We start from the raw sequence: 27,423 nt of genomic DNA, 5'->3' as shown, positions 1-27,423 counted from the left end.
CCAAACTCGTAATCTAAAACTGTCTGGGAATATTATTCCCTCATTTAAATTCAGGTCCCAGGCCCGTTTCCGTTTTTCCCGTTTCCTCCGTTAATCCTGTATGTAAATCGCAGCCAATGGATGCCGGTGTTGAGTTGGGCTGGGATTAGCAGAAAGCGAATGAGTTTCAATTTTACTGGATTACAGAACAAAGAAAAGGAGAAAGGGACACCCTGCTCTGCAAAAACGGGAAAAACAGGAATAAACTGGGAAAAATCAAAGGAAAGCGAAACTGCAGTCCAAGGCGCGATGATCCGGATTAGGGTGTTTTTCAACGGACGGGAATTGTGAGCCGTTTCTGATGGATTAAAATCGGGGAATATTCCGGGATTGACAGCAGCAACAAGGCTATTTAAACGTTAATTGAGGTGAGATTTCGGTGCGTTTTTCGTGCGTGTCGGAGCCGCTGCGCGGTGTGCTTTTGCGGGGAGTGTGTCTTTGTGTGAGCCAACATCCAGAAATGATCAGATTATAATCATTTCTGCGGGGGACATGAAAGGAAAAGTGCTAGCGCTAGTTAGCCACCAGGCTAATTTGAAGCTAGCTCCGCCGCTGTCCTAATGTTATGATGCTACCGTTAGCTAATTAGCTAGTAGTGGTTAGTTTTGCTGGTCGTAACTAGTCCAAATGTGCTGCTAGTGACCCGTTTCCTGGGTTTTAATCCAGTCTTCGGTGTAGCCTCGCGGCTGGAGCGCGAGCCTGTGGATTTTTCTTTTTTTTTTTTTCTTTTGACAGGAAAACAGCAGCTGTCTGCTCGGGAAATCACCCCCCCGATCAGTGGAGGTTGTCCGGCTAGGACAACAAAGACAGCCGGCGGACAGAGCAGGGAAGAGGCTGGTGAAGCCGCTTCTTCCAGCCGCCGTTCAAAAGTTTTCCAGAGACTGGGAACCACTTCCCGAGGAAGTCACTGTAGTTTGGAGGGCAAACATCCCAACAGACAGACTGGTGTCCCGAAGGGGAGCGGGAGGTCCTACTGGGTTCGATCCCATCCATCATCTGTTGGGGTTTTCCCAGTTTGCCAGGCAAAGTTCACCACATCCCCAAGAATTGGAGTGGATTTGGAATTTTCTGCCGGAAATCGTGACCCACTGCTGGTTCTGACTCAGAAGCAGGTCCACGAGCTTCACAGAGAACCGGACAACACCTCCAACTGGAACATCTCAAGTCAAAAATAGTTTTTCAACAACGATTTGATTCACATCATAATTCGTGGTTTGACAACCCGATTATCTGCCCTAAAGTGGATCCAGATCATCTTGATCCGAACTTCCAGCTCAGACAGAAATTCCTGCTATTGAACAGTTTTCCAGATTCTTGGATTTCTTCCAGATCATCAAGTTAAATGAAATCTGTGTCCAAACCAACAAGTAAACTAGAATGAATGTCAAATCCATTCACATGTTAGTTTCCTAAAGTTCACCACTGTTGTTTTTCCACATCCAAAGAATCCAAAGGGAACATTCTTAGAACATTCTAGACACTGGATGGTCACATGACTTTATTCACAGTCTGTCCACACATTGGACTGGAATGATGGACTGATACATGTTGATGACATCACATGTGTGTAATCCGCTATCATGCACTTGGTCGTTTTTATCTACTAGTCAAATAACTCCACTATGTCTCAATCTAAATGGTATTCTCCAATATCGATTTAATTATCTTTTTATCTAGTTTAAAAGAGATTTTTTAATGGTTTAGTTCGATTCGATTCTGCTTTAGACGCATCCATCTGGTTGGATCGTACGCATTGAAATTGATTCGATTAATCGTTACCCCCCCTACTAATAAAGGCTGTTAAATTTGATGTGACAGGATATTTTATTAGAGTAGAATAGAATTATTACAGACTTGAGGTCCAAATGTTCACACTATAAAAAAATTAGACATACAGAAAAATTTAATCACATTTCTGAGTATTTCTTTATTCAAATCGTAGACGCAGTCAAGAGACAGTCAGTAGGGGGCCAGTACCCCCACCTTACTAGTGACTGGAGTTTGGCGTAAGGACATCGTACAACAGTGCGTGTAATTTCTTAAATCCTTGTGAATACTTCCCAATACACTTACCACACTCACAACAATGGTACGTTCCATCTCCATGACATTCTTCAAGGTGGCCGTACGCGCCTTAAGGGAACTGGATGCAGCCGCTCCACGGACCCGGACAGGTCAAGCCCCCCGTGTCCAGCGGGGAGGCCAATTGGAAACAAGTTCAGTCTAACCTGTTGGAGGATAAAAGTGTTTTTACAGTCGAAGCTTTTTCCCTCATGAACAAAACGCCGAAACTTCAAACGGTTTGTTTTGCTGATGTGAAAGAAAGAACATCTGAACCCAGTCCATCACTTTGCCAGTCCAAATAGAGCTTCTGGATTCATATGACCCGTTTGGAGTCAACCATGAGGTTCAGATAAACCCAATGTTGGAAAGTGACCACACTGAGTCTGTGGTCTTCAATGCCACCATAATCAATCGGCGTGTCTTTCCTTCATTAAAGGGAATGAAGTCACCGAGCTGAACCCGTGTTCTCATTTTATCACAAGTCCTGCTCGTCTGTGCAGAAATTACACATCCTGACATGAGTGATGACAACGCTGCAGGCTCAGCCTCGGGGAGCAAACACGCAGATGATGATGATGTTGTTGTAATGAACAGTTGCAGACCAGCCACTCCCTGACTCACTTGAAGCTGTAGATCTGAATCTGAACACAGTGAAGCTTTTGTTTTCTGCCCTCTGTGGCCTTGAAGGGTTTGCAGCCAAACATTGATGTGGAACACTTGATTTCCTGACAGATATGTCGTTTTCTTAATACTTCACTTCTTCTCAGGAATGTGTTGGGTTTTTTAAAAAAGAAGGTCGAGGGTTATCGGAAAATGACCCTCGGGAGTAGAAAGGAGAATTTAGATTTGGAAGTTTCTAAATGCTTCGGTTTGATGCAATGGAAATATGAGTTTGTGGAAAAATGCGATGGGTGTTTTCCGGAATTTTCCATACATGTAGAAGAATTTTAAACTAAACTATTTTGTTTGTTTAAAACATTAAGAGGTTCGAACTCCAGATGGGTCCTTTCCGTGTGGACTACACTAATGAATGAAGACAGGCTGCATCAGGTTAATTGGTGACTGAATTGCCCCCAGGCGTGAATGCAAGTGTGTGTGAAGTTGTGTTGCCCTGGGATGGACGAGTGAATTGTCCAAGGTGTACCCCGCATTTGTCCAGTTGGTGGGATAGGCTCCAGCAACTCAGTGACCCCAAAAGAGATGAGGTTTGGTAAACGGATGGATTAAAGACATGCTATTAATGTACTCCGCTGATTGTGTTCATCTAGTTTAGTGTTGCTCAATCTCATCACCACGGACTTTCATGCTCCTGGCTTATAATGTCAGCTAATTGAAGCATATGAAAAATGAAAAGAATGGAGCCAAGCACTGAGCCCTGGTGCACACCAAAACTGACTTTGTCATGTTAGGAAGATTCAACTGAACCGTCACTTTATTGCCGTTGAAGTTCTGGTCTCTGCTTGAGCGCAGTTTGGTGAGACGCTGCACATGCGTACATGAGCAGACATGTGGTACAATTTGGGCGCATCTTTTGACACGGTGAAGCTTAAATTCTCCAAATCTATAAACCCAATTATGCAACTTCCTCTGTGGTGTTTACACTCACTCAGAATAGCTCACCGTCGTTCTCGACCAATCACAGTTGGACAGCAGGTTGAAGACACTGGCTGTAGAGTTTGTGTTGTGCTGACAGTTGTTCTATTGTCATATCCTGGATATGATTGTACACTTACACGTCCGATCCGGCCGTTTAATCAGATGGTTCGTTCCTTTGACCGACCAGTGAGACCAATCCTGATGTCAAAATATGGATTTTCTGTATATTTTCTGAAGTTGGTATATTTTCTGAAGTTGTACGGCGCACATATCACGTTCAAATTACGTAATTGATGCGCAAATCACTAATGATTTGCATATAAAAGGCGCAATAATCACGCGCTGTTCTATACCAATTGCTTAACACCGGTCACAGAGAACTGGAGAAGCCGCTCGGTCGAGAGGGGAAATTTGGTCCAGTTGTAATTTATTTTGGGAAGTTTTTCATTTCACCCACGGTTCATGTTGTAGGTTGACTAACGTTTTCTTTGCGTGGTTAATTCGTACCTCTTTCGTGGTTTTAACGTGTTTCATTCGTGACACATTTGTGAAGATTTAACGTAAAGAACCACAACTTTTCTCACTTTTTCCACGTATATTCACGTATGACCAATTTTTATCCGTGCTATATGTGCAAAATGTACGTATGGGTGTGTGACATGGCTTTTAAAGTGTGTTGGTTTGTTCTCTCTCAGCTCATTTACATTCAGCAGAACAACCAGTTCAAACAGACAACGTTAGATAATTATACTTTGTGGGGTTGAAGCTACACCTGATTTAGCTTTAGCCTTCACCTGAGCAGCCACTCAATGAACCAGAACAACATCTGGGGGGGGGGATGAATATCCTCACTGGTTCACTCATCTCTGATCTTGCAGCAATTTTGTTCTCTCATGTGTTAATTCCGTGTGCATTTGTTTAGCAGAACCCGACTGGATTAACAGCCAAAGATATTCACAACCAAATACGTTTATTCACAACTGTGAAATACCCACGCCAGGTTTCTTCCAGAGCAGGAAGATCCGGTTTCTTTGATTGGATGATCTTGTATCACAGATCCAGTTGGGAATTTCTAAAACTTCCAGCGGTCATTGGTATTATAGTGAAGTGGATTAGAGCAGGTTGGAGAAAGCTGCTGCCCGTAGACCAAAGAGGTTGCCACCTTTGACCATGGTCCCAACTGTCCTTACGGGTGAATATGGGCTGTCTGTGGGGGAAACATATCTGTCACAAGAACAGGCAGATCCAACGGCAGCAGGTTTATTGGCTCAGCTAAAAGTCCACAAAGATAAATCTGGGTCAGGCAGGCAGGGTTCAATGACAGGCATGAGGGCATCAGAGAAGTAACAGGGGTAGTCAGGATCCAGATGAGAGTTTGGGGCAGGCGGCAGGTAGAGTCGGAGGCAAAAGAGGGTCAGGAGGCAGAAGATCAGGTCCAAATACAACACTCGTTAATGAAGGCAGAGTGGCATAAACAATACTTTACACTGAGTGAGGCTCAGTACAGTGCTTCAGTAGACTGTGGTTGGTTGGGTGAATGAGAGTCCGGTGTTTGGCATCCAGGAAGTGTTCGCTGGGGCTGCTGGGAGATGAAGTGCATTCGGTACTCTGGAGACTGCTCCCGCTGGTGACGAGAGGGGGAGACCGAGCTCTGACTTCTGCCAATACCAAGGTTGTAGACCACTCAGGGACCCGGTAGGGAGAAAATGTTCACTCTTCACATTTCACAATACACTTACCTCATGACAATGGCACATTCCATTATCATGACGTCCCTTGAGGTCACCACTGGGACCCTATCTGGACGGGTCAAGCCCCCGGTAGGGGTGGATGTGATTGGGGCTTTACTGACTGCAAGCCTCAGAACTTCATGAGGCTGTCAGACCAGCTGAGGAACAGTAGGAGGGTTTCCATGACCAAGCAGCTGCATTCAATCATCCATCACTAATGTGGTGAGTCCAGCTTTTCCATCTGCATGGATGAATCTGGGACTTCTGGTGGAGGGAGAATTATAATGGGGAGTTGTTTGTAAGGAGCTGGGTTTCCCTCTGATTACGTCACTAGATGAAGAGATTTCCAGGCTCCTAACTTTATGGGAGTTAGGAGCAACCCAAAAAACTCTGATGTTCTCATCCAACTTTAGCGTCTGACCTTGGAAATGACCTTCTGGACGAACGGTCAAACATTCCCACGAACCCTCCTGAACCTGTGGGAAACCGTCATAGCGGCGTAGGATGGGTCCTCATGATGACCCCAATGTTCTTTTCTGTTAGCTTTACAATTAACAGAATGTAAAAACACTGGAAGGTCAGATAAGTTCTATCAACTTTACACTATGATTAAAAAAAAGGAAGGTTTTTATCTCCAAGTAGTTTCTCCTTCAAATGTGCCTTTGTATTTTTGCACTAATTGTTGTTTATTTTATGGATTTATTCTGAAAAATCATCAGATGAACCAAATTCTTTTAGGACAAAGAACAGAGGGTTCGTCTGAGCTGAAGCTGTAATTCTACAAGAAATCAGGAGATTTTTGATCTATCATGTGAATCCCATTTCTCTGAATCGTCTGCAACTTAAATGAAACAATGTTTGACTGTTTATTTCGCAACATTTTAAAAGCAAAATTTTCCATTTCATCTTTTTAAATGACAACTATTTGAGAACTAAATTTGTTACTGTTCTCGTAAATTATTGAATTAATTTTCGGGGACTTTTTTGTCATAATTTTGCGACTTTATTCTTACAACATTTTGAACTTAATTCTCATAATTTCATAACTACTCTCCGCAAATTTAAACTTTTTTTTTCTCATAATTGTACAACTTTATTGCAGTAAAATGAAGAGTTTATCTAATGGTTTTATATCTTTACTCTTGTAGACCTTTTTCTCCTATATTTTCTTCGTTTACGGTGGCTCTAATACTCCGTCGTATGTAACTGCGCTCCAGGTTAGTGCTGCATGTGGAAATGTTCCCTCCATGATCATTCATCAGCTCTGGGTTTTCCGTCATTGTCGTGTTGGTAACAGATCTTCCAACGCGGTCCTATCAGTTAGTATAGAGGAGTCTGCATTAGTTCAGTATTTGGACAGAACAGTGTCTGTCCTGGACTAGCGCTGAACGTTTCTGATCTCTGCTCTGACTCTTCAGATCTCCTTTATCGTGGATGTATTGGTTTGTCCTAAAACGCCGGCAGTCGGGCAGTTTGCCCAGGACTGCTGATGGATTCATCTAAACCAGACCAGGAGTCTGTCTGTGTTTGTCTCCGGCTGCAGCAGCGAGCGGCGCTAACACATCGTTGGCTTTGTCAAAACAAAACTGTAAAGTCCTCAAACTGTTGTTGACTCTGAAAATGAGGTGAACTTTCCTCAGATGAACTGTCTGGAGGAAATCCTTCACCGCTAAGACTCGTGGGCGTGTTAACTCTTTCTGACCATCCATTCATCTGTTCATCCCTCCTTTACGGCGTTCGGCACGGCGTTACCCAGAGCCTCTGCTCGTCCCGGTTTCCTCTCCTCAGAGCTGCTTCCTTCGCTTTCTAAAAGCGTGAGGGAAAGAGGCCATCTATTTCCAGCCTGTAACGATTTAGGAGGGGGCTAATGTTTGCTGTGGCCCCCCAGGGGAGGCAGATTTAGATGGCCAATAGGCTTGGCACGCTGGTTGTGCTGCAGCTGAATCCCACCACACCCACTCTCCTGGTCTCTATTGAGTCCGTGGTCGGGGCTCGCCAAAGGCTAGCATAATGGCTCAGTGTCTGGAGAGATTAAAGGCCAGAGCTGCATTGTTCAAATGCCCCGAGATTAGTTTCCAAGGAGACGGGGTTTCAGTTGCCATGAAAACATAGTGCCTGGCTTTAGCCGAGCCGCTTCCTATCTGTTCGCCTCTTTGCTTTCCTAAATGGGGTTCGGTTGGCGGGTTTTATTCATGACGGATGGTTCTGCTGCAGTCGGACTGGGCGGCGCGTCTGAAGCTGGAGGACTCGTCCTGACCACCCTCAGTCAATACCGCTTCTACTGCGCCATCTGTCAAAGACGGAGAATCAAGTGTCATATGCCGTCGTCTGAGTGCTCTGATCATCTTCAGCTGCCAAAAGCAAACCGGACGTTCTGGCGTCTTGATGGATTGGACTTTTAGCCTCCTAGGAGCATCATAACGGAATCGGGCGTGTCCGTCACATGACCCATCTCTGTTTTTTAAGAACATCCCTGAAGAATTGGCTGTAAAGGCCTTTAGAGCTTTAGATCCTGATCAATCTTGAACATGTGATCTGGTTAACACCTTGTTCATGATTGGTCGGAACAGTCCAGAGCTTTTCTGGTTCAGTTTGTAAACAGGAAACAGCATGGAGGAAATGAACAGGCGGGAAAAGTACAGTTTGATTCGATTTCTGTAGTCTGTAATGCATCAAGATACATTTTTATTTCAAAACAACAAAAAGCAAATGTATTCAGTGTATGAGTCAAGAATATTTGGAAATTCCACTTTAAAACACTTCAGATTTTCTTTTCTGGCTTCTATCTTGTTGAATTTTGTCTTTTGGCATTTTCTTTCATTTTTTTTACGTGTATAATTAAAGCTTTTCAAATGTGTTACTAAGTTTCCTTTTCTTTGAATGAAGTCTGTTTTTTTTGTTTTTTTTTTATACTGTATTCTCAGTTGTTCAAGAGCAGCATCTGGGTTTGCTGAAACAGCTTCTGCGTCAGACACTCAACGTTGTGACGGTTTTCTCTTACTGGTTCTTTTTTATTTGAACTCTTTAGGAATCTTATTCTCATGTTTTTGTTATCTAACTTTAAGTAAGTAAAGTAAGTAAATGTTTATTTCTATAGCATCGTTCTCAGATGCAAGCACAAAGTGTTTTACATTAGTAAAAAAAAGCATGAAATCAAACAGGAAATCAGAACAATCATGTCATTTGTAGGATAAGCAAAGGTTTAGTTGCAGTAAAAGACGATTTTAAATCAACAAATGAATAAAAACCTGACTTTTGAACACTCAGAGTCAGTCTGATCCGAAGATGAGGGTCAACCACTCGGTGTCCAGATCTGCTCTGGTTTTACTGCAAGTTTTGGGAATAGTTGGAGGTTTTTGGTTTGTGGACGAGATGAAGAGTAAAGGGTTAAAAGGTCAACAATGAATACAAGCGTTTTTCAGTCTAAGGCAGGAAATCTCCAAGTCAGGTCTGAATACCAATGGTTTTTAATCTGGACACATTTCTCAGGTTGTTTTGAACGGCCGTCCAGAGACGTGGATTTGTCAAACGTCACCTCAAAGTTTCCGACCTTCCACTGTGTGCTACAGCCAAACCCGGCCAGTGTGACATCACCCATAGGAAAACATCCATCTTCAGCCAAATGAAGTCAATTCAGTCGCTTTTTTTTTCAAGAAAGACGGTGATCGGGCTGAACCGGACTGAAGCTCCGTTTACACACGGGTTCAAGCGACAACTTTGCCCAAACGTGCATAAATGCGCGTTTTGGGCTGTGCGTCCAAAACTCTTGCGTTCACACGTAGCTATGCAGGTTTTTACCGCCATTTTTGGGCTTTACCTACAAAACAAGCTGCCATGGAATGCGTGTTGAAGTTAAACCAGGTAGAACCCTGACCAATCAGGGCCTCCTCCAACTGTAAGGGGCGGACATGCGCTGGAAAACTGTTCAAGAAGAAAAATAAGCCCCTCCCAGCTTGTCCAGTGTGAACACCGTGGGCGTTCATCATCACATTTAAGAACGTGCGTTGAGCTCGTTCTTGAACGCACATCAAATGCCCGGATTATGCGTGGCTTAAGTCAACATTTGGACCACTTTCACCAATCAGGAGTGAGCTTGTTAGAAGGCCACACCCCTACCATATGTAAGCAGGCTACACAAAATCTGTCAAGGCATCAGATCAAGAATGTTTATTCTGCTCAATAGAACGAATGAGTGACAGCTGTTTATTTATCTATAGAAGTCTCTGGGATTTGGAGCTACTTCCTGTTTGGAACGCCAGGGGGGAGGGGCCACTCAGTCCAGTTCTCAGACTGAGGTTTACTCGTGCCGTTTAGGGTGACTTTCTTTCCTTTGATCTCATTTTCCCTCCCTGATGTTCTGTTGTTCTTTGTTTCTAATCGAAGCTCATTTTTGCCTGCAGTCAAACCTGCGTTGAATGGCGGCCGCTGCTGCTGCTGGCGTGCGCGGTTGCCTCCTGAATCCCGCCTCTCTGACTCCTCCTCCCCCCCCTGTGCTCCTTGCAGAGGCATGGCTCAGATGAGGAAGCTGGCCTGTGATGGCGTCAGGGTGAACTCCCGCAGCGACCTGCAGGCCCCGCTGGTGTCGGCCAGACAGGAGATCCTCACCAGCCTGGTGTCCGCCCTGGACTCCGTGGTACGTTCAACAGGCGGACCCACGCCGGGATTACGGGAGAAATACAATTCAGAGCAAAATGTGGGGAATGTTGTTTGCAGGCCAAGTGTTTACCGATTATCTGCAAACAAAGGTTTGGCACAGCCGTCAAGATGGTTGCCATGGTGACAGTGGTTTCCCCAAATTAACGTGCAGGAGTTGCAGCAAAATCCCAGAAGCGTTCATGAAGGTCAAAGGTCCGACATTCTGTCAACTTAGTGCTGCCCAAAGGAAAAAAAGCAGCATTTCGTTTCAGCCTCCACCTGTTGCCATGGTTACAGTAAAAACAAGCAAATGTTTGAGATCAGACCAAGTTTTTTTTTTTCTACCAAATTTCTATTTGCTCTTTTTCTGGAGGTCATTTTGATGACAGTCTGGATGACGTGAACTTTAACTGTTATCTTTTTCTATTTGAACCCGATTGGAGCGGCCGCTCTGCCAAAAACAAGCATCAGTTTAATAATTATAGACCAAAATCATCCCTTTTTCACACTTTTCTAAATAGATGGAGAAAAGATTTGCTCTCAAATTAAACTGTTTTCTTAAAAAAAAAACAGTGATTACCTGTCAAACAATTTGCATTGAGATCACAGAGATCTAGGCCGATGGCCTTAATGGAGTTAACTTAAAGAAATGCAGCTGCAAAAGATGAGAAGCGATATGCAATCCCAGCTTATGGACTTACAAAAATCCTTTGATTGAATACATGGAAGCCTGCTGTTTTCCAAAGATGCTCCTATAGGATCAAGAATTTCCATCAAGAAAACCATTCAGTCCAAAATGATTCTGTAAAATATACACGCGATGAAGGCATTTTGAGTTCAAACATGCCGGATTCAGACAGTACATCAAGGAAAAGGTTTAAAAAGCTGAGATGGACACAAAGGTGTTTAGTTTTAGGACTTTTTGAAGCTCATTCCAGACTTTTGCTGCTGCATGTTGGAAAGATAATTCTCCATATCTTGATTTTATTTTAGGAACATGATAAGCTGGGCCGGGCGCGTGCAGTGGGGGGGTCAGAGAGGGTTGTTTGTACCAGATAGGGTGGAGACAGACCCATTCAACAGTAACCGATAAACAGATACCAGTGGGTTTTTTCTCTGGTTTTGTCAGGTACAAATACAAACAACAGTGATGAGTGTGAAGGGAGGCCTTTGGTATGAAATGCAGAGCGGTAGATAACCCCCCACCTTCTGAAGGGAAGGTTTAGGAGCTGATCTATAAACGACAGCACCATGGTCAAGCATTGGTAGGATGGTCATTGGGACCAAAGGCTTTCTAGCAGAAAAAGTGATGGGTGTGCATGGGATAAGTATCAATTATCTTAAAGAAAGAAAGCCACGTTTAGACTTTTGAATGTTACCTACTTCTGTGGTGTGAGAACAAAGGACTAAGACCCAACCAGAAGCCCAGATCCTTACATCCAGGAACCTGTTCCAGAATAGTCCCATTTAAGGTGGGGATGTTTGCTTTTTTTAAACGACATGACTTTAGTTCTGTGTGTGTTCAGTTCGAGCCTTAAGGAAGACAAAGATTCCTGAATTGAGGTAAAAGTCTCCTGAAGTGATGCTGCCTCTGCCTCTTTGAGCAGGTAAATTAAGGTTATTAGTGGAGTCCCCCAAGGATCTCTCCTTGGTCCTTTTACTCTTCATTATGGTTATTAATCATAACTCCAAAGTTTCTAAAATAATTCAAACTGTTGTTGTTTGTGTTCACCTATCCAACACAGATATAGCTGAATGAAGGGAAACCATCAGGGAAAAATTGGTTCACAGATCAATTTTCAGCTATGAAACTTAACAGTCACCAAGTTAACATTTGTTAAGTCAGGGAAATTGAATCATGATTGAAGTTCAGATGGAAAACTCATATCAACCAACGGTACTTAAAAAGGAAGATGAGTGAACATTTTGAATTTCACTCTGCTTTTTTTCTACCTTATTTTACCACCCAGAGGTCTGGAGAAAAGCTTATTCTGCCCACACGAAGCCGTCGTTTCCACTGCAGAACAGAACCGTTTGAATTATCAATAGAAACGACTTTGTCAGCATCGGATCCCACATCCGATCCCAAAAGGTGTTGAGCATGTCCCCCCTCCCTGCGTCTTTGTGTTCCAGTGCACGGCCATGTCGAAGCTGAATGCTGAGGTGGTGTGCGTCACCGTGCACGAGGACAGCGTCATCGCCGTGGGAACAGAGAAGGGGAGGGTCTTCCTGAACGCCAGGAGGGAAATCCAGACTGACTTCTACAAGTTCTGCCGTAAATTCCGATTGAAATGCTTTTCCCCCGATCCATAATCCGTCCCATCGTAAGCTCAGCGGCAAACATCGACACTCAGGTGCAACCAGGAGATGTGAAATGTGTAGCGTTGAATGTAAAACAAACTCGTCTTTACCCAAAAACAGACTGTTCTCTAAAAACTAGACAAAAAACGACTAATTCTGAGTTCAGCCCAGTGACTGTAAGTAAGAACTGGACTGAGTCGGTGTGACATCATCCATAGAAAACGGGATCAATTCAACTAAAAGTCAACTCAGTCACCATCTTTCCGTGATACGGACGCCACCATGTTGGAGCCAGATGGCGTCGGTAAGCATCGGTTTGAGTCATCGTTTCTATGGCAACCACTCCCGCCGATCAGGAGTGAGATTCTTAGAAGTCCACACCCCTCTACCAAGCAGGCTCCACCTACTTTTATTGAGGCACCTGATTGGTCAGTTTATAACATGAATAACTTGAACTACAGAATAAATATCATGGAAAAAATTAGGATCAACAAAGAATATGTACAAAAAAATAAGGTATCAGTTCTTCTGACCAATAGAATGACTGAGTGTATTTTTTCTACAGAACTTACATTTTTTTATTGATTGACAAGCATCAGTAAAGTCTGAGTTTCTGCTTGTTGTCATGTGACCTCAGGGTTGCCATGTCTGCCCAACGCAGCAAACTGTCACACCAAAGAGCCGGAGGCTGACCCGAGCAAAGCGAGTAAGGATGGAGAGCTGGGGAAGCACAGAGCTCCGTCAGAAGCCCCCCAGTCCAGCGTCTTTGTCCTGAGGAAGATGGTGGAGGAAGTCTTCACCGTGCTTTACAGTAAGGAGCCGCCCGCTCAGGCGTGGCGAGGCGTTCGCCGTGGGTTCATGAGGGTCATGCGATGTGCAGGTGAAGCCGTGGGAAAGAGCAGCCTGGTCCCCGTGCCTTACGAGACGATCCAGAAGGACCCCGGCTGCGTGGTGGCCCACGGTTTGCCCGACGGAGTCGCCCTGAAGAAGCCGTCGGAGTACGACACGAAAACGCTGATGAAGATCCTGGAGCAGAGCCACCGCATCCACTTCACAGTGCAAAGGTGGGTGCAAGGGATTGTGGGTCCACACATGACAAACAGCGTCTGAGACACAGAACTCTCAGATTTATCCTTGCGGGGATTTCCATCAGCAGCAGAGAAACCAGACGTGTAGCTGAAGCTTCAGGAGGAAAAGAGGGAAAAGGAAGGAGCTGCTCTGTTTCTGCAGAACGATGGAGACGCCTTCAGATCCAGGATTTGATGCCTCAAAGAGAATAAAAACGTCAGACATCCGTCCCTCTGCATGGGTGCCAGTTAGCGGGTGAAGCAGTCTGTGGGTGGAGTGTTGGCGCTCCTGGCTTTGCTGCAGACACCATCAGCAGATTGTTTTGCCACACTTCTCCTTCTCGTTTGCTCTGTTTTAACCCGTATTTATTGGGCGTGAAGTGGTCCCTGCTGTCGTCTGTCACGCGTCTTGGCGGGATTTCCTGACTCTGTGAAATGATGAGAACTTCCAGAGCTTCAGCGCCCGTTCGGGCTGGAATTCTGACGCTCCAGAGGCCACACAGATGTACATTTCAGTGCAGACTTTGCTGCGGCTCGGCTTCATTCTTGTCCTTTTTTATTTTTATTTTGTGCAGTCAAGCGAAGGATTTGTCCCGGGAAGCCAAGTCCAGCAGCGACGTCAACCACAGCTCTGTTCCCCAGAGCGGTCCCGCTCCGGTGAAACCGGCGCCGCAGAGTCAGGCCGCCTCCAGCAACTCGGTTCTGTCAAACTTCCTGTACGGCATGCCCATGTCCTCCAAACCCTCTCCCGATGGAAAGCTGGACTTCAAACCCGTTTCGTTGCTCAACCTGGGCAAAGACAGGCCGAGTACCTGGAGCGCGGCGGCAGAGAAGAGCTGCTGCGGGAAGGACGCCGTCAGCTCCGGTAGGTAGAGTCTGCACTGCAGCGCCGTCTGCAGGGAAGCTGGGCTAAACCCTCTTTCCATTTGCATTTGCAGATGAGCGGGGGCCCGGCGAGCAGGGTCAGAGCCCCCCCGGCATCCACATCTCCAAGAGGCTGCTCTTCTCCATCGTGCACGACAAATCCGGTGAGTCTGCAGGAAAACTGTCTTTGCTGTAAATGCACGGCAAAGCAGCTGTAGGGAAAATGGCAACGCCCCCCGTCAGAAAAATGCAACAACCTCAAAGATTTAAATTCAGAGGCTAACAAGCTTCAGATGAAGCACCAACACACCGAGGAAGTACAGAGCTTCAGAAAACACTTCTCCGCTGATATTAGAGTCAAGCTTCAAGAAGTTTCAAGAGGCTTCAAGAAGCTTCAACAGGCTTCAAGAGGCTTCAGGAAGCGTCAAGAAGCTTCAAGAGGCTTCAAGAGGCTTTGGTAAGGTTTCAAGAGGCTTCAAGAAGCTGCAAGAGGCTTCAGGAAGCTTCAAGAGGCTTTAGGAAGTTTCAAGAGGCTTCAAGAAGCTTCAAGAGGCTTCAAAAAGCGTCAAGAAGCTTCAAAAGGCTTCAGGAAGCTTCAAGAGGCATTGGGAAGTTTCGATAGGCTTCAAGAAGATTCAAGAGGCTCCAGGAAGCGTCAAGAAGCTTCAAGAGGCTTTAGGAAGCTTCAAGAGGCTTCAAGAAGTTTCAAGAGGCTTCAGGAAGCGTCAAGAAGCTTCAAGAGGCTTCAGGAAGCTTCAAGAGGCTTCGGGAAGTTTCAAGACGCTTCAAGAAGCTTCAAGAGGCTTCAGGAAGCGTCAAGAAGCTTCAAGAGGCTTCAGGAAGCTTCAAGAGGCATTGGGAAGTTTCAAGAGGCTTCAAGAAGCTTCAAGAGGCTCCAGGAAGCGTCAAAAAGCTTCAAGAGGCTTCAGGAAGCTTCAAGAGGCTTCGGGAAGTTTCAAGACGCTTCAAGAAGCTTCAAGAGGCTTCAGGAAGCTTCAAGAGGCATTTGGGAAGTTTCAAGAGGCTTCAAGAAGCTTCAAGAGGCTCCAGGAAGCGTCAAGAAGCTTCAAGAGGCTTCAGGAAGCTTCAAGAGGCTTCAGGAAGTTTCAAGAGGCTTCAAGAAGCTTCAAGAGGCTTCAGGAAGCGTCAAGAAGCTTCAAGAGGCTTCAGGAAGCTTCAAGAGTCTTCGGGAAGTTTCAAGAGGCTTCAAGAAGCTTCAAGATGCTTCAGGAGGCGTCAAGAACCTTCAAGAGGCTTCAGGAAGCTTCAAGAGGCTTCAGGAGGTTTCAAGAGGCTTCAGGAAGCGTCAAGAAGCACAGCTCTAATGTTTTTCTATGTTTTTATGTCCTTCACTCCAATTTATTCTTTAGAATAAATTTGACCTTAAATGGATCATTCTTCAAAAAACAATTCACCAAAATCCAAACCCATCAGGCAAAAAACAGTGGTTTTGAAGTGGAGAGGTTCGAGTTTGTAAAGTTATTTTCATCCTTTTTATGTTGACTTTGGGTGAAAGGACACCAATCAGCTATATTGAAAACAATAAATATAAAACTCCAGTTTACATATTTTATTAGTTAAACAAACCAAAAACGGTTTTGTCCGGTGGTGAAGTTTAGGTGAATTTGTTTGCATAACAGTGATCAGATTCTGATTTTTCTTTTGGTTGAGAGTCAGTCGAATGTTTGGACAAAAATGGATCAAAACGGTGATGTTATAGAACCAGAGTCCATAGAACCTGCAGTTAAAAAGACTCCAAACACGTCAATTGTTCTCTCTTTCCACGCTTTTGGAACTATTTCGGTGTCTGGTTAAAGAAATCCTCAGACTTCTGAAATGAAACGGTGTTTTGAAACGTTCAGCTCTGTGCTTTTTGTTTCCAGAAAAATGGGACTCGTTCATTCGGGAGACGGAGGACATCAACACGCTGAGGGAATGTGTGCAGATCCTGTTCAACAGCAGATACGGTGAGGCCAGCCTCCGCTTTCAGCCTTTTACGGCTGGACTGTGAGGCCAGAGCGCTTCGCTGTGGACCTGTTCTCCATCCGTCCTAGGACTCCAGTCGTGTCTGCCAACCGTTTTAGCTCAACTTCCAGATTGAAGCTAATTCCAAACAGAATGGAGCCAGGTCAGTACATTAGGTGACCACAAGGTGGCGCTATAAAAAGACCTACAGTCCTCTCCTGTGGAGAGTTTAAAAAATGTAGCTCATCTTTTAATTTCCTCTAGGAGCTTAAAGTTGAGGAATCAGGTGAAGTTTCTTTGATTGACAGGAGGATCGTAGATTTTTCTCAAGAGGCGAGGAAAGCATTTCAATAAACAAACTCCGGTTCTCTGTTAAAGGTTTAAGACAATTCAGATCAAAAGGGCATTTCAGAGTATTTTTTAATTCAGATCACTGTGAATCAGGAGCAGATGAAAAAATGCCGTTTGTATTTGTGACGTAGAAGAAAGGCTGAGCGGGCCACAAGCTCCCCGCTCTGCGGCCTCAGCAACGGGGAGGGGAAAGGGGGCGGGGTCGCTCTGCGCTTACAGTCCAGCCCACAGTCCTTGAAAACGAGCCAAAACTTTGGCTCAAAGCGCCATAATGATACCTGAAAGACCACACAACAGATCAAAAGATGGTCTGAGTTTTCAAGTTCCCATCATGCTTTGAGATCACGCCGTCTTCTCGTCTCTCTTGCAGCGGAGGCTCTGGGTCTGGATCACATGGTGCCTGTCCCCTACCGCAAAATCGCCTGCGACCCTGGAGCCGTGGAGATCATCGGCATCCCGGACCAGATCCCCTTCAAGAGGCCGTGCACGTACGGCGTCCCCAAGCTGAAGCGCATCCTGGACGAGCGCCACTCCATCCGCTTCGTGGTCAAAAGGTGATGGAGGCCCTTCGGAGCTCGCTCCCTGAGCTGCAGCGTGGGCATCGGGCTCCACGTTTGGGCCGCTTAAGGGAGACTTGGTGGCCCGTTTGCGACATCGAATCCTTCAGGCCGCTATCAGGAGGGATTGACGACGGGATTCAGATGGTCTTTGTTCCAGGAGATGCAGCTTCTGATTTGTTGGTCTTAGATTTGACGTTTTCAGCTGCTGGTAGTTATTCTAACGTGATGAAACTCCGTTTTCTTTCCTCCTTTTTGGATCATCTCCCAGTAAAACGTGCGGCTTTCCTTTCCAATCCAATCCACTTAAAACGTTTGTTAGTCTTTAAGGCTGTTCTGCTTTTTTAGGATCAAAAACCCTCAAAGAAAAGAGACTAAACCGGCCTGAATGACCCAGGCGTGTCTGCAGGTTGATGGATTTTCTTTAAAATGCAGCAGATTTGACAGAAATGTTAGTTTGAAATCTTAGTTTGGACAAAAACGTGTCGACCTTGTTAGTGTTTTTCTGCAGACCTGTCAATAAATCTCATCAACTAAGACGGAGGATTAGTTCAAGTTTTGAAACACAAGTCAAACATTTACGAAAAAAAAGTTATTTATTTACGATTATTAGACTTGGCCAAACTTTGGACTTTTTCCTTGTAAATTTACATTTTTTAAAGTTGTACATGATTTTACTTTAGATGTACGACAAAAACACGAAAATTTACACGAAAAAAGTTGTTCATTTGTGAGATTTTAAGTTGTAAATTTCCAAGTTCTTTTCTTTCATTTCTGACTTAAATCTCGTAATATTCCTTTTTTTATTTGGTGGTACTCCGCATATATATATATATATATATATATATATATATATATATATATATATATATATACATATATATATATATATATATATATATATGTTATCCGCTCTTACTTTGGTAAACGATCTATTGGCTTTTCAAAATAAGACGCAGGGACTTTTGGTAGAACGGTGAGGATGAAGGGATTTTCTGCTGTTTGTGCTTCAGCATCAACTGAAGCCTCAGCGGGAAACAACCTGCCGCTGAAACGGCGACCGAACCACGTAAAGGTGTTTAGTTCTGTAGTCCTTCTGTGGTTTTCTGGTTCTGACTCTCTGGCTGAGATGAAACGTTCGGTGACTAAAGTCCCGTCTCTGCTTCTTTCTTCAGGATGTTCGATGAGAGGATTTTCACCGGTAAGAGTCTCAGTCCTTCTCTTTTTCTGCCAACTTCATTTTCATCTGCATGTGAGCTGCCGTCTGGCCCAAATACAGAGTCACCCGCTCCCCAGCTCCCGTCCTCGGCGTCTCTAATCACCCGCCGAGATTCTGGAAATTGTCTCCATCAAGCAAAGATTTCAAACGTTACCAGCACATGAGCGTCCTCTTCCCCAATGACATCGTTTCTGGCGGCTGCAGAGAACCTATTTAAAGGAAAATCTCATGATTGCACGAGCGTCTGCTCACCACAATGACATTAGGCGTTGTGTTGGCGGGGCGTTTCGGATTTAAAGCAAACGTAGAGATTTCTAGGATCCCCACCAGTAGATTGATTGACGGCGAGTTTGACGGGAAAAGTGTCGAGTCAGCAGAACGCGGCTCACGTAACCATGGAACCGTCATCCGCCAGCATTTGGGCCAAAGCTGGAGCTCAGGGTGGGACCACCTTAGACACAACGATCCAGGTTCTACATGGTGACACATTTAAGATCTTCAATTGATCCAAAGGGATCTCCTCAGGAGAACTGAGTCTGCAGAGAAAAAAACTCTTATCAAGTTTGTGTTTCTCCTCTTTTGGCAAACTAAGTTTTTACAAATATCAGAACCGATCCTCATGATGGCTGAGAATCTTCACATAAAACATTTTTCTGACGTTTTATTTCATTCTGACATTAAATTCCTGTTTTACATCAGCTGTAAAACAGATGAGAGAAGACAGGGATTTCCTGACCTTCATCTGTTCTCCATGGTGGTTTTTATTATGGGATGCAGTTGGTTTACCGTCTGGACTGCTTTGTTGAAGCTGCCGGAAAGATTGCGAGGGAGGAGGGGAAGCACGAGCCGGGCGCCGCGCCCGAAGACGGCTTCTGCGACAGTCTTAGCGCCCCGATCGCCGCCGAGCCGGTCAGCCACGCCCACAGCAGCAGGTGGGGGGGGGCATACGCACAAACGCTGCGGCGCCGGCCGTCAGCTCCTTTAACAGCCTCAAAACCTGGAGGTTGTTCCGGCAGAAGCTCAGACGTTTACTGATCTCTCCCCACAGATCCACCAGCGCCTGTGTCAGTCCTCTGGCCGACTGCGAAGCAGGTGAACCCTCAGACCCGCAGATGTTTCAACATTTTGATGCGTCTGCGGCCGTTGGCTGCGCAGTTACCATGAGGTGTTCGATCCCCGCAGGTCCGTCAGGAGACTGCGCTCCTCTGAGGAGGATCAAAACGGAGCCTCCAGAAGGAGAAATCATCCAAATCACAGTGCCTGGTGAGTTCTTGGAAAACTAAACCCCGTCCAGAAATGTGAAGCTTCAAGGAAACCGCTTTTCCCCTCTGAAAGGAAACAGAGCAGAACAGACTTTATTCTATTGCAGATCCTGGAAACGTTCATCTAGGTCCGTCTGGAGTCCAGTTTTCTCTCCTATTTGAGACAAAAAACTATGGAAACCTATTGCATCTGGTTAAAAAAAGGAAAACGAGTGATCTCCATTCTAATTGATTCAGGTTCAAGAAAATAAAGCGGGTGGGGCAGTGGGTAGCGCTCCCGCCTCACCGGTTCAAGTCCCGGCTGAATGGGGGACCTTTCTGTGGTCAGCTGGAAAAAGCTGAAAGAGCTGAACATTTGAATAGTTGAATGGTTAAAATAGCTGAAAAATAGTAGGAGGAGTTAAGCGGCAGAAAATGGAGGAAGATGCTAGTATTCAATCATGGCAAAAATCCTTTATTTTAATTTTTAAACACGATCAAATTTGAACAGAAATCATTGATGATTTTTTTCAGGTGAAATTTCTACAATAAATCCTGTTTTGGAATGAAATACAGAACTGGATATTTGTGAATTTTAGAGCAAAGTTGTGTTTTTCTGTCAGACGTTTCCTGGTTTCGTAGGTGTGGGTCGGAACCAACCGAGCCGGTCCTGGAGCTGAGCCTTCATCTCGTCTGCAGCATAACTAGCGCTACGGGGCGGGTAGCGCCTGCGGGCCATACGACGCCGCTTTAGGCTTTAATTTTATAGTTTAACTCACATTAAAAAGGGAAAATCTCCACAGATATGATGTCATTTTGACCTCCCCCTCTGACAAACACAACTATTTCTCTTCCTGTGTAGTCCTGAGGTTTTGTTTCAGCACCACCGGAGGATCCAGAGTCGGTTCCGCTGTAACCTCTCGACTAAAAGACCTTTCTCCTGCAGACGCCGGCACAAGCGGGGAGGAGCCCAGCGAGGCTGTGAGCGAGGCCGCCGCAGGAGCGCCGTGTCCGACCACATCCTCGCCCTCAGCGCCCCCCGCTCCTCCTGCATCCCACCACCCCATGGAGAACCACCCAGGTATCCTCCTCCTCTTCTCCCAGAAGCCTCTCTGCTCGCCGCTCCAGCTTCCTCTGTCAGCCCAATGAGCTGCAGCACGTATGGCACCCTCCTCTGTCACCTCCTCAGCGGGGAATCCGCCCCGTAACACGTAGCTCCACCCTGCTCCTCTCCCCCGTTCCTCCCCCTGTAGTCTCACCTGTGAGGAGCACGCCGCATCTTCTGCTGTCCCGTCACAGCGCGGGACGCGTGTGGAGCGATGCGTCGTGAACCTCACAGATTCAGTCTTTTAGCTCCGCCCACCACATTTAGTCACAGACTAAACCAATCAGTTCTCCCAGATCTCACAGAGCTCCTCCCCTCCCATGGAACCTACCGAAAACATTTGAGCAGGCTCCGCCCCCTCGCACCTCAGTTTCCAGGCCTCAACCATGAACTGAACCAAGAAGTTCTGAAGGTTTCAGCTGAAGACGTTTGGGAAACTTTAGTTTCTACTTAAAAACAGGAAAAAAAATTGTTACTTTAAAGTCATCATTTATGTGGAAGAAATCACATTTAAAACGGTTTGATGATTATTCAGGATGTAAAAACAACATTTTAAATACAACAAAAACGTTATTCACCCCAGGATTAATGTTTCAACGATGCACCTCTGATGTTTTTAAAAATAACATTTATATTCAACAAATCAATAAAAATCTGATAACTAAATCAGGGGGAAAGACAGATCTTATCAGTCACTATTATTAATAATTTCTAATAAGATTATAATTTAAAAATGTAGGTTTTAATTAAAGTTTTAGATTGTAATGATGGAAAATCTGAAGATAAGTAACTTTAACCCCCAATGTACGTGGTTGTTATGGTGATTTCTGACGGAGGCGGAGTCATCTTGGAATCGTCATGGAAACGGTTATGATCAAATGTCATGTTTGATTCTATGCGCTGAAAAAATAGATATAAACATTTTAATCAACTAAAATATCGCTGCAATAAACTCCTCAATGAGACAAAGCTATAGCTCCAATGCTTTTATTTTGAAAAACAGAGACACAGAGAGAGGAGTTTGAGATCAGCTCGTCCTCGTCGCACCGTTTGTTTCCATGAAGGAGTCTGCTCAAAGGGATATCGGTCGTAGAATTCAGGCGTTCTTTTTTGTTTTTCTTTGGTTCTTTTCATTGTTTCTCTGTTGAAGTTTTCTTTTCTTTCGCCAACGACCCCTGAAGGAGAGCGATGCAGGTGAGTGCAGAAAAATAAAATCCACTCTTCGTTTATTAGAGCCGCCAGTTCCCCGAAGAATTCCGGGGGTGACGTGAATCCGAATCCCCGGTTCAAGCTGAGCGAAACGAAACGACGTGAACATGATAGGAATGTGGGCGTGGTCAACAAAAAACCTCTGTTGCCAAGAAAATCCAAAAAATTACTATTGCTGATGTTTTTAAAATGTACATAGATCTGTTTGTCACTTTCAGGCAACCAAAAAATACAGTGGTTGCTATGGAGATAAAACCTATAGGAAGCCACCATTTTGAAAGCAAAGTGCAGCTCTGACCAGGGGGGTATAGTGGGGTGTTCAGAGGGAGACCAGTCAAACACAGCGGTGGTAGTGTGATGGTATGGCATTGCTTTGCCATCATTCAGTGATGATTCTAGACGGAGAAAGTCCTCCGTGAGTTCAAGGTTCATCAGATTTGGAGGAAACAGGTTCGTTTCACTGTTTTGTTTGTGTGATGTGGACGTTTGTTTCAGCTGATTAGCTTGATCTCAGTAAACATGGAAACTGTATGAAGATGATCACAGATAAACACAACCGGGCCCCCCCCAAAAAAAAAGCCTCTGAGATGCAGGAAGGACATAAAACTCTGGAGTTTCCTCAGGAATCCTCCCGTCTCTCCACTGATTTGTGCGCTTTGCTCCTGCAGCTGAAGCGCCGTCACCCGGAGCGTCCTCCCAGAGCGTCTGCAGACCTCCTGAAGGTGGTCCCGTCGCCCACAGAGACCCCACAGTGCAGCAGAGAGGAGGGCTGAACCCTTTGACCGAAGAGCTCTTCTGTCCCGCAGGAGGAACTCTGCTGGAGGACATCGGGGAGATGATCCTTCAGCTGCGGAGGCAAGTGGAGAGCCTCTTCGGCATCAAGTACGGTAAGCTTCCCGTCGTCATGGAGCCCCAGAGGCGGTGGGGGGCAGGCGGTTTCCTACCAGAGGAGAGTTCTTCATCTACCAAACGTCTCCCTCCTCTTCCTCAGCTGAAGCTCTGGGCCTCACAGAAGTCACCAAGGTGCCGTACTCGCGGTTCCAGATGTACCCGGAGGATCTGTACGTCACCGGCCTCCCAGACGGGATCTCCCTGCGGAGGCCCAACTGCTTCGGCGCCGCCAAGCTGCGGAAGATCCTGGCGGCCAGCGGTCAGATCCAGTTCGTGATCAAACGGTAAGGAAGCTTTCAAACCCGCCTCCCAGAAGCCCCCGGCCGGCCGGGTGTCTAAACGTCCCGTCTGCTCGTCTTCAGGCCGGAGCTTCTGACCGAACAGGTGAAGCAAGAGATGCCCCCCCTCCCCATCTGTGACGCAGGTTAGTCCCCGCCCCCCTGGCTCGGACCTTCACTTCAGAGAAACCTTTAGATTCTAGTGGAGATGGTTCCCTCCTTCAGGAAGCACGTTAGCCACGAGAAAAACCCCAAATGGCGGCCATTTTTAAAGATGGCAGCCATGCATTTAAAATGGATTTCCGTGACACCAATGTCAACAATGTGCCTTTAATGAAGTAAACGGAGTCTTTTAACTTGAAGGGAACAGACAGAATACTATTAAGTACATATATTGTATTCACATTTTAAAATCGTGGATGTTTTCGTGGCAAACTTGTCTTTCTGACAGAGGTCCATTCAAGCCAAATTTGGTGCTATTTATTATTTTGGTTTCCATTATTTGGATTAAAGATTAAAAAGAAAAAAACAATCAAATCAATCTGCCGATCAATAAAATCAATATTTTCAGTCATGATTTCACGAATTCCTAGTATTCAGGTTTATAGATCCAGAACTTCTGATGTTTTTATGGAGGTTTTATCATTGATATGTGTTGATGTGAACGGCTGCACAGTTCTGTGCAGAGAACCCCTGTTTTGGACTGTACCAACTGTCCAGAAGCTGGAGGTGGCATTAAGGGTCTCTGCCCCCTGAACCTGAAATCATTTCTAAAAGAAATGTCCAAATGATGGAGTTGAAACTCTGCTGGATGTGAGGTTGGACAGTTCTGTGTATGGATGGGCCGCTTTCTGGGCCCGGACTCTCTATGGGACTTTACCTGATTGACTGAAAGGTTAAACAAAATTAGGATTCTGTCAAACTACCGGTAATCATGGTTGATTTTAATAAAATGACTTTTTGTGATTTGGAATCTGTAAGAAGTGTTGGAAGGCTCTTCACTTGAATGACGGCGCGTTCACTTTTCCGGTTTCTCTGGAAAATGGGCCTCTTTTCACAGAGCTGATGGTTTGTCCACGATGGGGGGAATGAAGAGTTTCCCTTAAATGCAGAGGTTTGTGCTCAGGCTAACGCCACGTTTTTGCTTTGTGACTCCGCCCCTGCCATGACGCCACCATGGGAACCACAGAGAGTTTGTCAGAAAGGAAAGAGGACACTCAGAACCGCTTTCCTTTGTTCAGATTCTTTTGTTCTAAACGTTTCTGGAGGTTTTAGAACTTGTAGAGTTTTTCCAGAATCTTTCAGGAACAAAGAAACGTCTCAAACGTTGAGGATCCACTTGTCTTTGAAGTCCCAGTTTCAGGAAGACGTTCCGTTTGAAGCTGAGGTGTTTTTCTGCAGAGCTCGACGCCACGGACGCCACTCCGGTGACGCCAGAAGACTCTGCAGCCGTTTCCAAGAAACCCGGATTCTCAGGTGCGTCCTCGCCGCCCTGCGGTTCCCTCTGAATGCTGGGGTTCGAACCCTCGTCCGTTTGCCTCCGCAGACTGCATGGAGTCCAAGCTGTCCCGCATCGACCTGGCCAACACGCTGCGCGAGCAGGTCCAGGACCTGTTCAACAGGAAGTACGGGGAGGCGCTGGGCATCAAGTACCCCGTCCAAGTGCCTTACAAGAGGATCAAGAACAACCCGGACTCGGTCATCATCCAGGGCCTCCCGCCCGGCATCCCCTTCAGGAAGCCCTGCACCTTCGGCTCCCAGAACCTGGAGAGGATCCTGGCGGTCGCCGACAAGATCAGCTTCACCATCACCAGGTCTGAAAGCCGCCGTCCGTGAACGCCGCCTCCCCAGACTCACACCAGCAACCAGACTGCCGTTTTATCCTTAGCCCCGCCCACATGTTAGTTGACTGATGACATCATTAAAAGCGTGTTTATCCTGAAAGCTGTTTTTTTATTGGTTTTCAGACCTTTTCAAGGACTCATCCCCAAACCAGGTACGTCATTCATCTACGCTCTTCAGGAAGGAGTCTCCAAATGCTAAAGTTTATCCCCCCCTCCCCCCGTCAGCTCCTCGCCGAGTCACTCTACTAAAAAAAGCCTACGCCGCCATCAGTGGTGAGGAGACGCTCGATCGTCGGCAAGCCTGAAAAGTTGTTGTTTGCTTCTTCATCGTCCTCATTTCCCGACAGATGAAGACGACATGAGCCGCATGGGGGAGAAGGTGGTGCTGCGGGAGCAGGTCAAGGAGCTGTTCAACAAGAAATACGGTATTTCTGGGCGGCGTTCCTCTGGGCGCGCCGTTAGAGCCCCCACACTTTGTCACGATACTTTTTAGTTGTGTGTCGACAGTTTTCCAGAAAACACAGAGTTGGGAGACGTTCCAGTCAAATGTGTCTGACGCACAGGAACACGCGTGTGCGCCGCCTCCACTGTGTTCTGTAGGTGAGGCTCTGGGCCTGGACCGCTCCGTCGTGGTGCCGTACAAGCTGATCCGCGGCAGTCCGGAGTCTGTGGAAGTCGGCGGCCTTCCAGACGACATTCCCTTCCGGAACCCCAACACCTACGACCTCCTGTGCCTGGAGAAGATCCTGCAGGCCGCAGACAAGATCACGTTCAACATCAAGAGCCAGCTGCAGTGAGTTCAGACGGAGCCTGGCGCTCACTTTTGCTTTGAGATCTGTCAATATTGAGCAGAGACAACAGCTTGATGCCGATGCTTTCTCCTGCTGTCACCTGCAATGACGCTGCTTTCTGTCTCAGGCCTTTTGCGGAAATCTGCAGCCACGCCTGCAACACAGGTGAGTGTCCGCCCAGGTGTGGGGCCACGCCGTTGGTCGGGGCTGGAAGTCACGCCTCTGCTTCTCATCTTCAGTGGGAACAGACGCCTCCACCAACCGCCGCAAACGCAAACGAGTCCAGGAGAGCAGCCGAGTAAGCCCCGCCTCCGACCTGGCCCCGTCGACCAATCAGATTCCAGTCATGGTACGTCGTTGTTAGTTTTCTATGAAGTGCTGCTAAATCCAGAGGAAATCCTTTGAACTGTTGTTGGGTTCCTAAACGACAGTAAGTCTGTTTTTTTGTCAAATCTGAAAACATTCCTCAAATTTACCAGAGGATCAGAAATGATTCATGAGGCTTAAACCAACTGTATAAAAGCGGTTCTGATCCGTTTTACGCAAAGATCAGAAACACAGAAACGCTTCAGGATGTGGATGGAATGATATAAATACTGAAATATTAAGTAAAGCATTGCCCGGGCCAGGAGGGCCTGATCATGTGACTGGTGTCTGAATAAAAACCTTTAGTGGATCCAAACCTGCAGCAGATTGTGCGTTTCCCCTGGAAAAGCGGCGATGTTTTCCTCCCGGCGCTGTGAGGAAGTGACCTCCAGAGCTGCGTTTGTGCCTCCGCAGCAGTGGCCCATGTACATGGTGGATTACGGCGGCGTGAACGTTCAGGTTCCCGGGAAGGTCAATTACTGAAGAAGAACTGCAGCAGGACGGGATGATGGGAGGAGGAGGAGGAGCAGCTGAATGTACGCAGGTTTTCTTCAACCATCACCTTTTGTTCCTTTTTTTTAACATTAATGATAAAAAAAAGTCCCGACTATCTCATCGTTTGCCTTCTCATCTTGGTGTCCATCCACCGACTCGACAAAAACGCCTGACGAGCCTCTGGTCCCGAACTATTTCACATATTTGTACTTCTTATTTATTCTATTTATTGCAATCTAACACGACGGGCAGGGATGTAAAAAATCTTCTTCTGTTGTCTTTGAGGAACTATCAGCACACTGAGGAGCCGCTTCACCCCAGTTCAGATTCATCCGCAGCAAAGGGCCTTTGAACCTGTAAATAGGTCATTAAAGTCAGCCTGAATGTATCATGTAAAGACTGCTCTGTTCTTCTGGACTAACTATTTAATATGCTGTACCTTAACGCCATTTAGGCCTTTCAAATAAAATGTGTTGCCTTGCACCTCAGTTCTCTCCTCCTGTCGTATGTTCTGACGTTTGTGAAGGGAAAGACCGAACCGTGAAGAGAATGGACCAGAACACGCTTCCATCAAGAAGGGGCATGTCCCAAGTCCGGCCGGATGCTGTGATCAGCCATTGAGAACAGGGGGAAACGGTGTCACATGACCCCTCGACGACACGTCTAGGTCTTTTCTAAGATGTTGATGAGGGCTGGTAGAGAAGAGTTGACCTCTGAACTTTAAAGCCGCCTTTGAACAAACATCAAAGGGTTATGAAAAGTTGAAATAAAGTCTACGTTTTATTTTCTGTTTTCTTTATAAATTTATTTACCGT

The 27,423-nt window shown here is 46.0% G+C and overlaps 1 protein-coding gene across 10 annotated transcripts; it reads left to right on the top strand.

Moving 5' to 3' along the window:
- The first annotated feature begins 85 nt into the window (after positions 1-85).
- Positions 86-27,096, top strand: gtf2ird1 (GTF2I repeat domain containing 1). Of its 10 annotated transcripts, none has more exons than XM_078930861.1 (28): positions 86-407; positions 9,647-9,744; positions 9,830-10,062; positions 12,198-12,339; positions 13,003-13,176; positions 13,246-13,429; positions 14,008-14,297; positions 14,371-14,460; positions 16,180-16,263; positions 16,983-17,166; positions 18,345-18,370; positions 19,197-19,320; positions 19,437-19,480; positions 19,571-19,651; positions 20,576-20,710; positions 22,612-22,665; positions 22,750-22,830; positions 22,935-23,118; positions 23,197-23,258; positions 24,514-24,588; positions 24,659-24,926; positions 25,080-25,108; positions 25,182-25,229; positions 25,304-25,381; positions 25,557-25,749; positions 25,875-25,912; positions 25,987-26,096; positions 26,528-27,096. In XM_078930861.1, the coding sequence occupies exons 3-28, from the start codon at positions 9,937-9,939 to the stop codon at positions 26,594-26,596; spliced, it is 2,973 nt and encodes a 990-aa protein (XP_078786987.1). In that variant the 5' UTR covers positions 86-407; positions 9,647-9,744; positions 9,830-9,936; the 3' UTR covers positions 26,597-27,096. The 10 variants fall into 10 exon arrangements, with proteins under 10 accessions (XP_078786987.1, XP_078786984.1, XP_011482272.1 ...); XM_078930862.1 differs by having other exon boundaries at positions 168-407; positions 9,933-10,062; XM_078930858.1 differs by having other exon boundaries at positions 22,612-22,830.
- Positions 27,097-27,423: the final 327 nt, after the last annotated feature.

The sequence above is a fragment of the Oryzias latipes genome, chromosome 14, assembly GCF_053564925.1.
Source record: "Oryzias latipes strain Hd-rR chromosome 14, Olatipes_Hd-rR_3.1".
Lineage (NCBI taxonomy): Eukaryota > Metazoa > Chordata > Actinopteri > Beloniformes > Adrianichthyidae > Oryzias > Oryzias latipes.
Note: the sequence above shows the minus strand (reverse complement) of the source record. Positions and strands in the feature narration are given on the sequence as shown.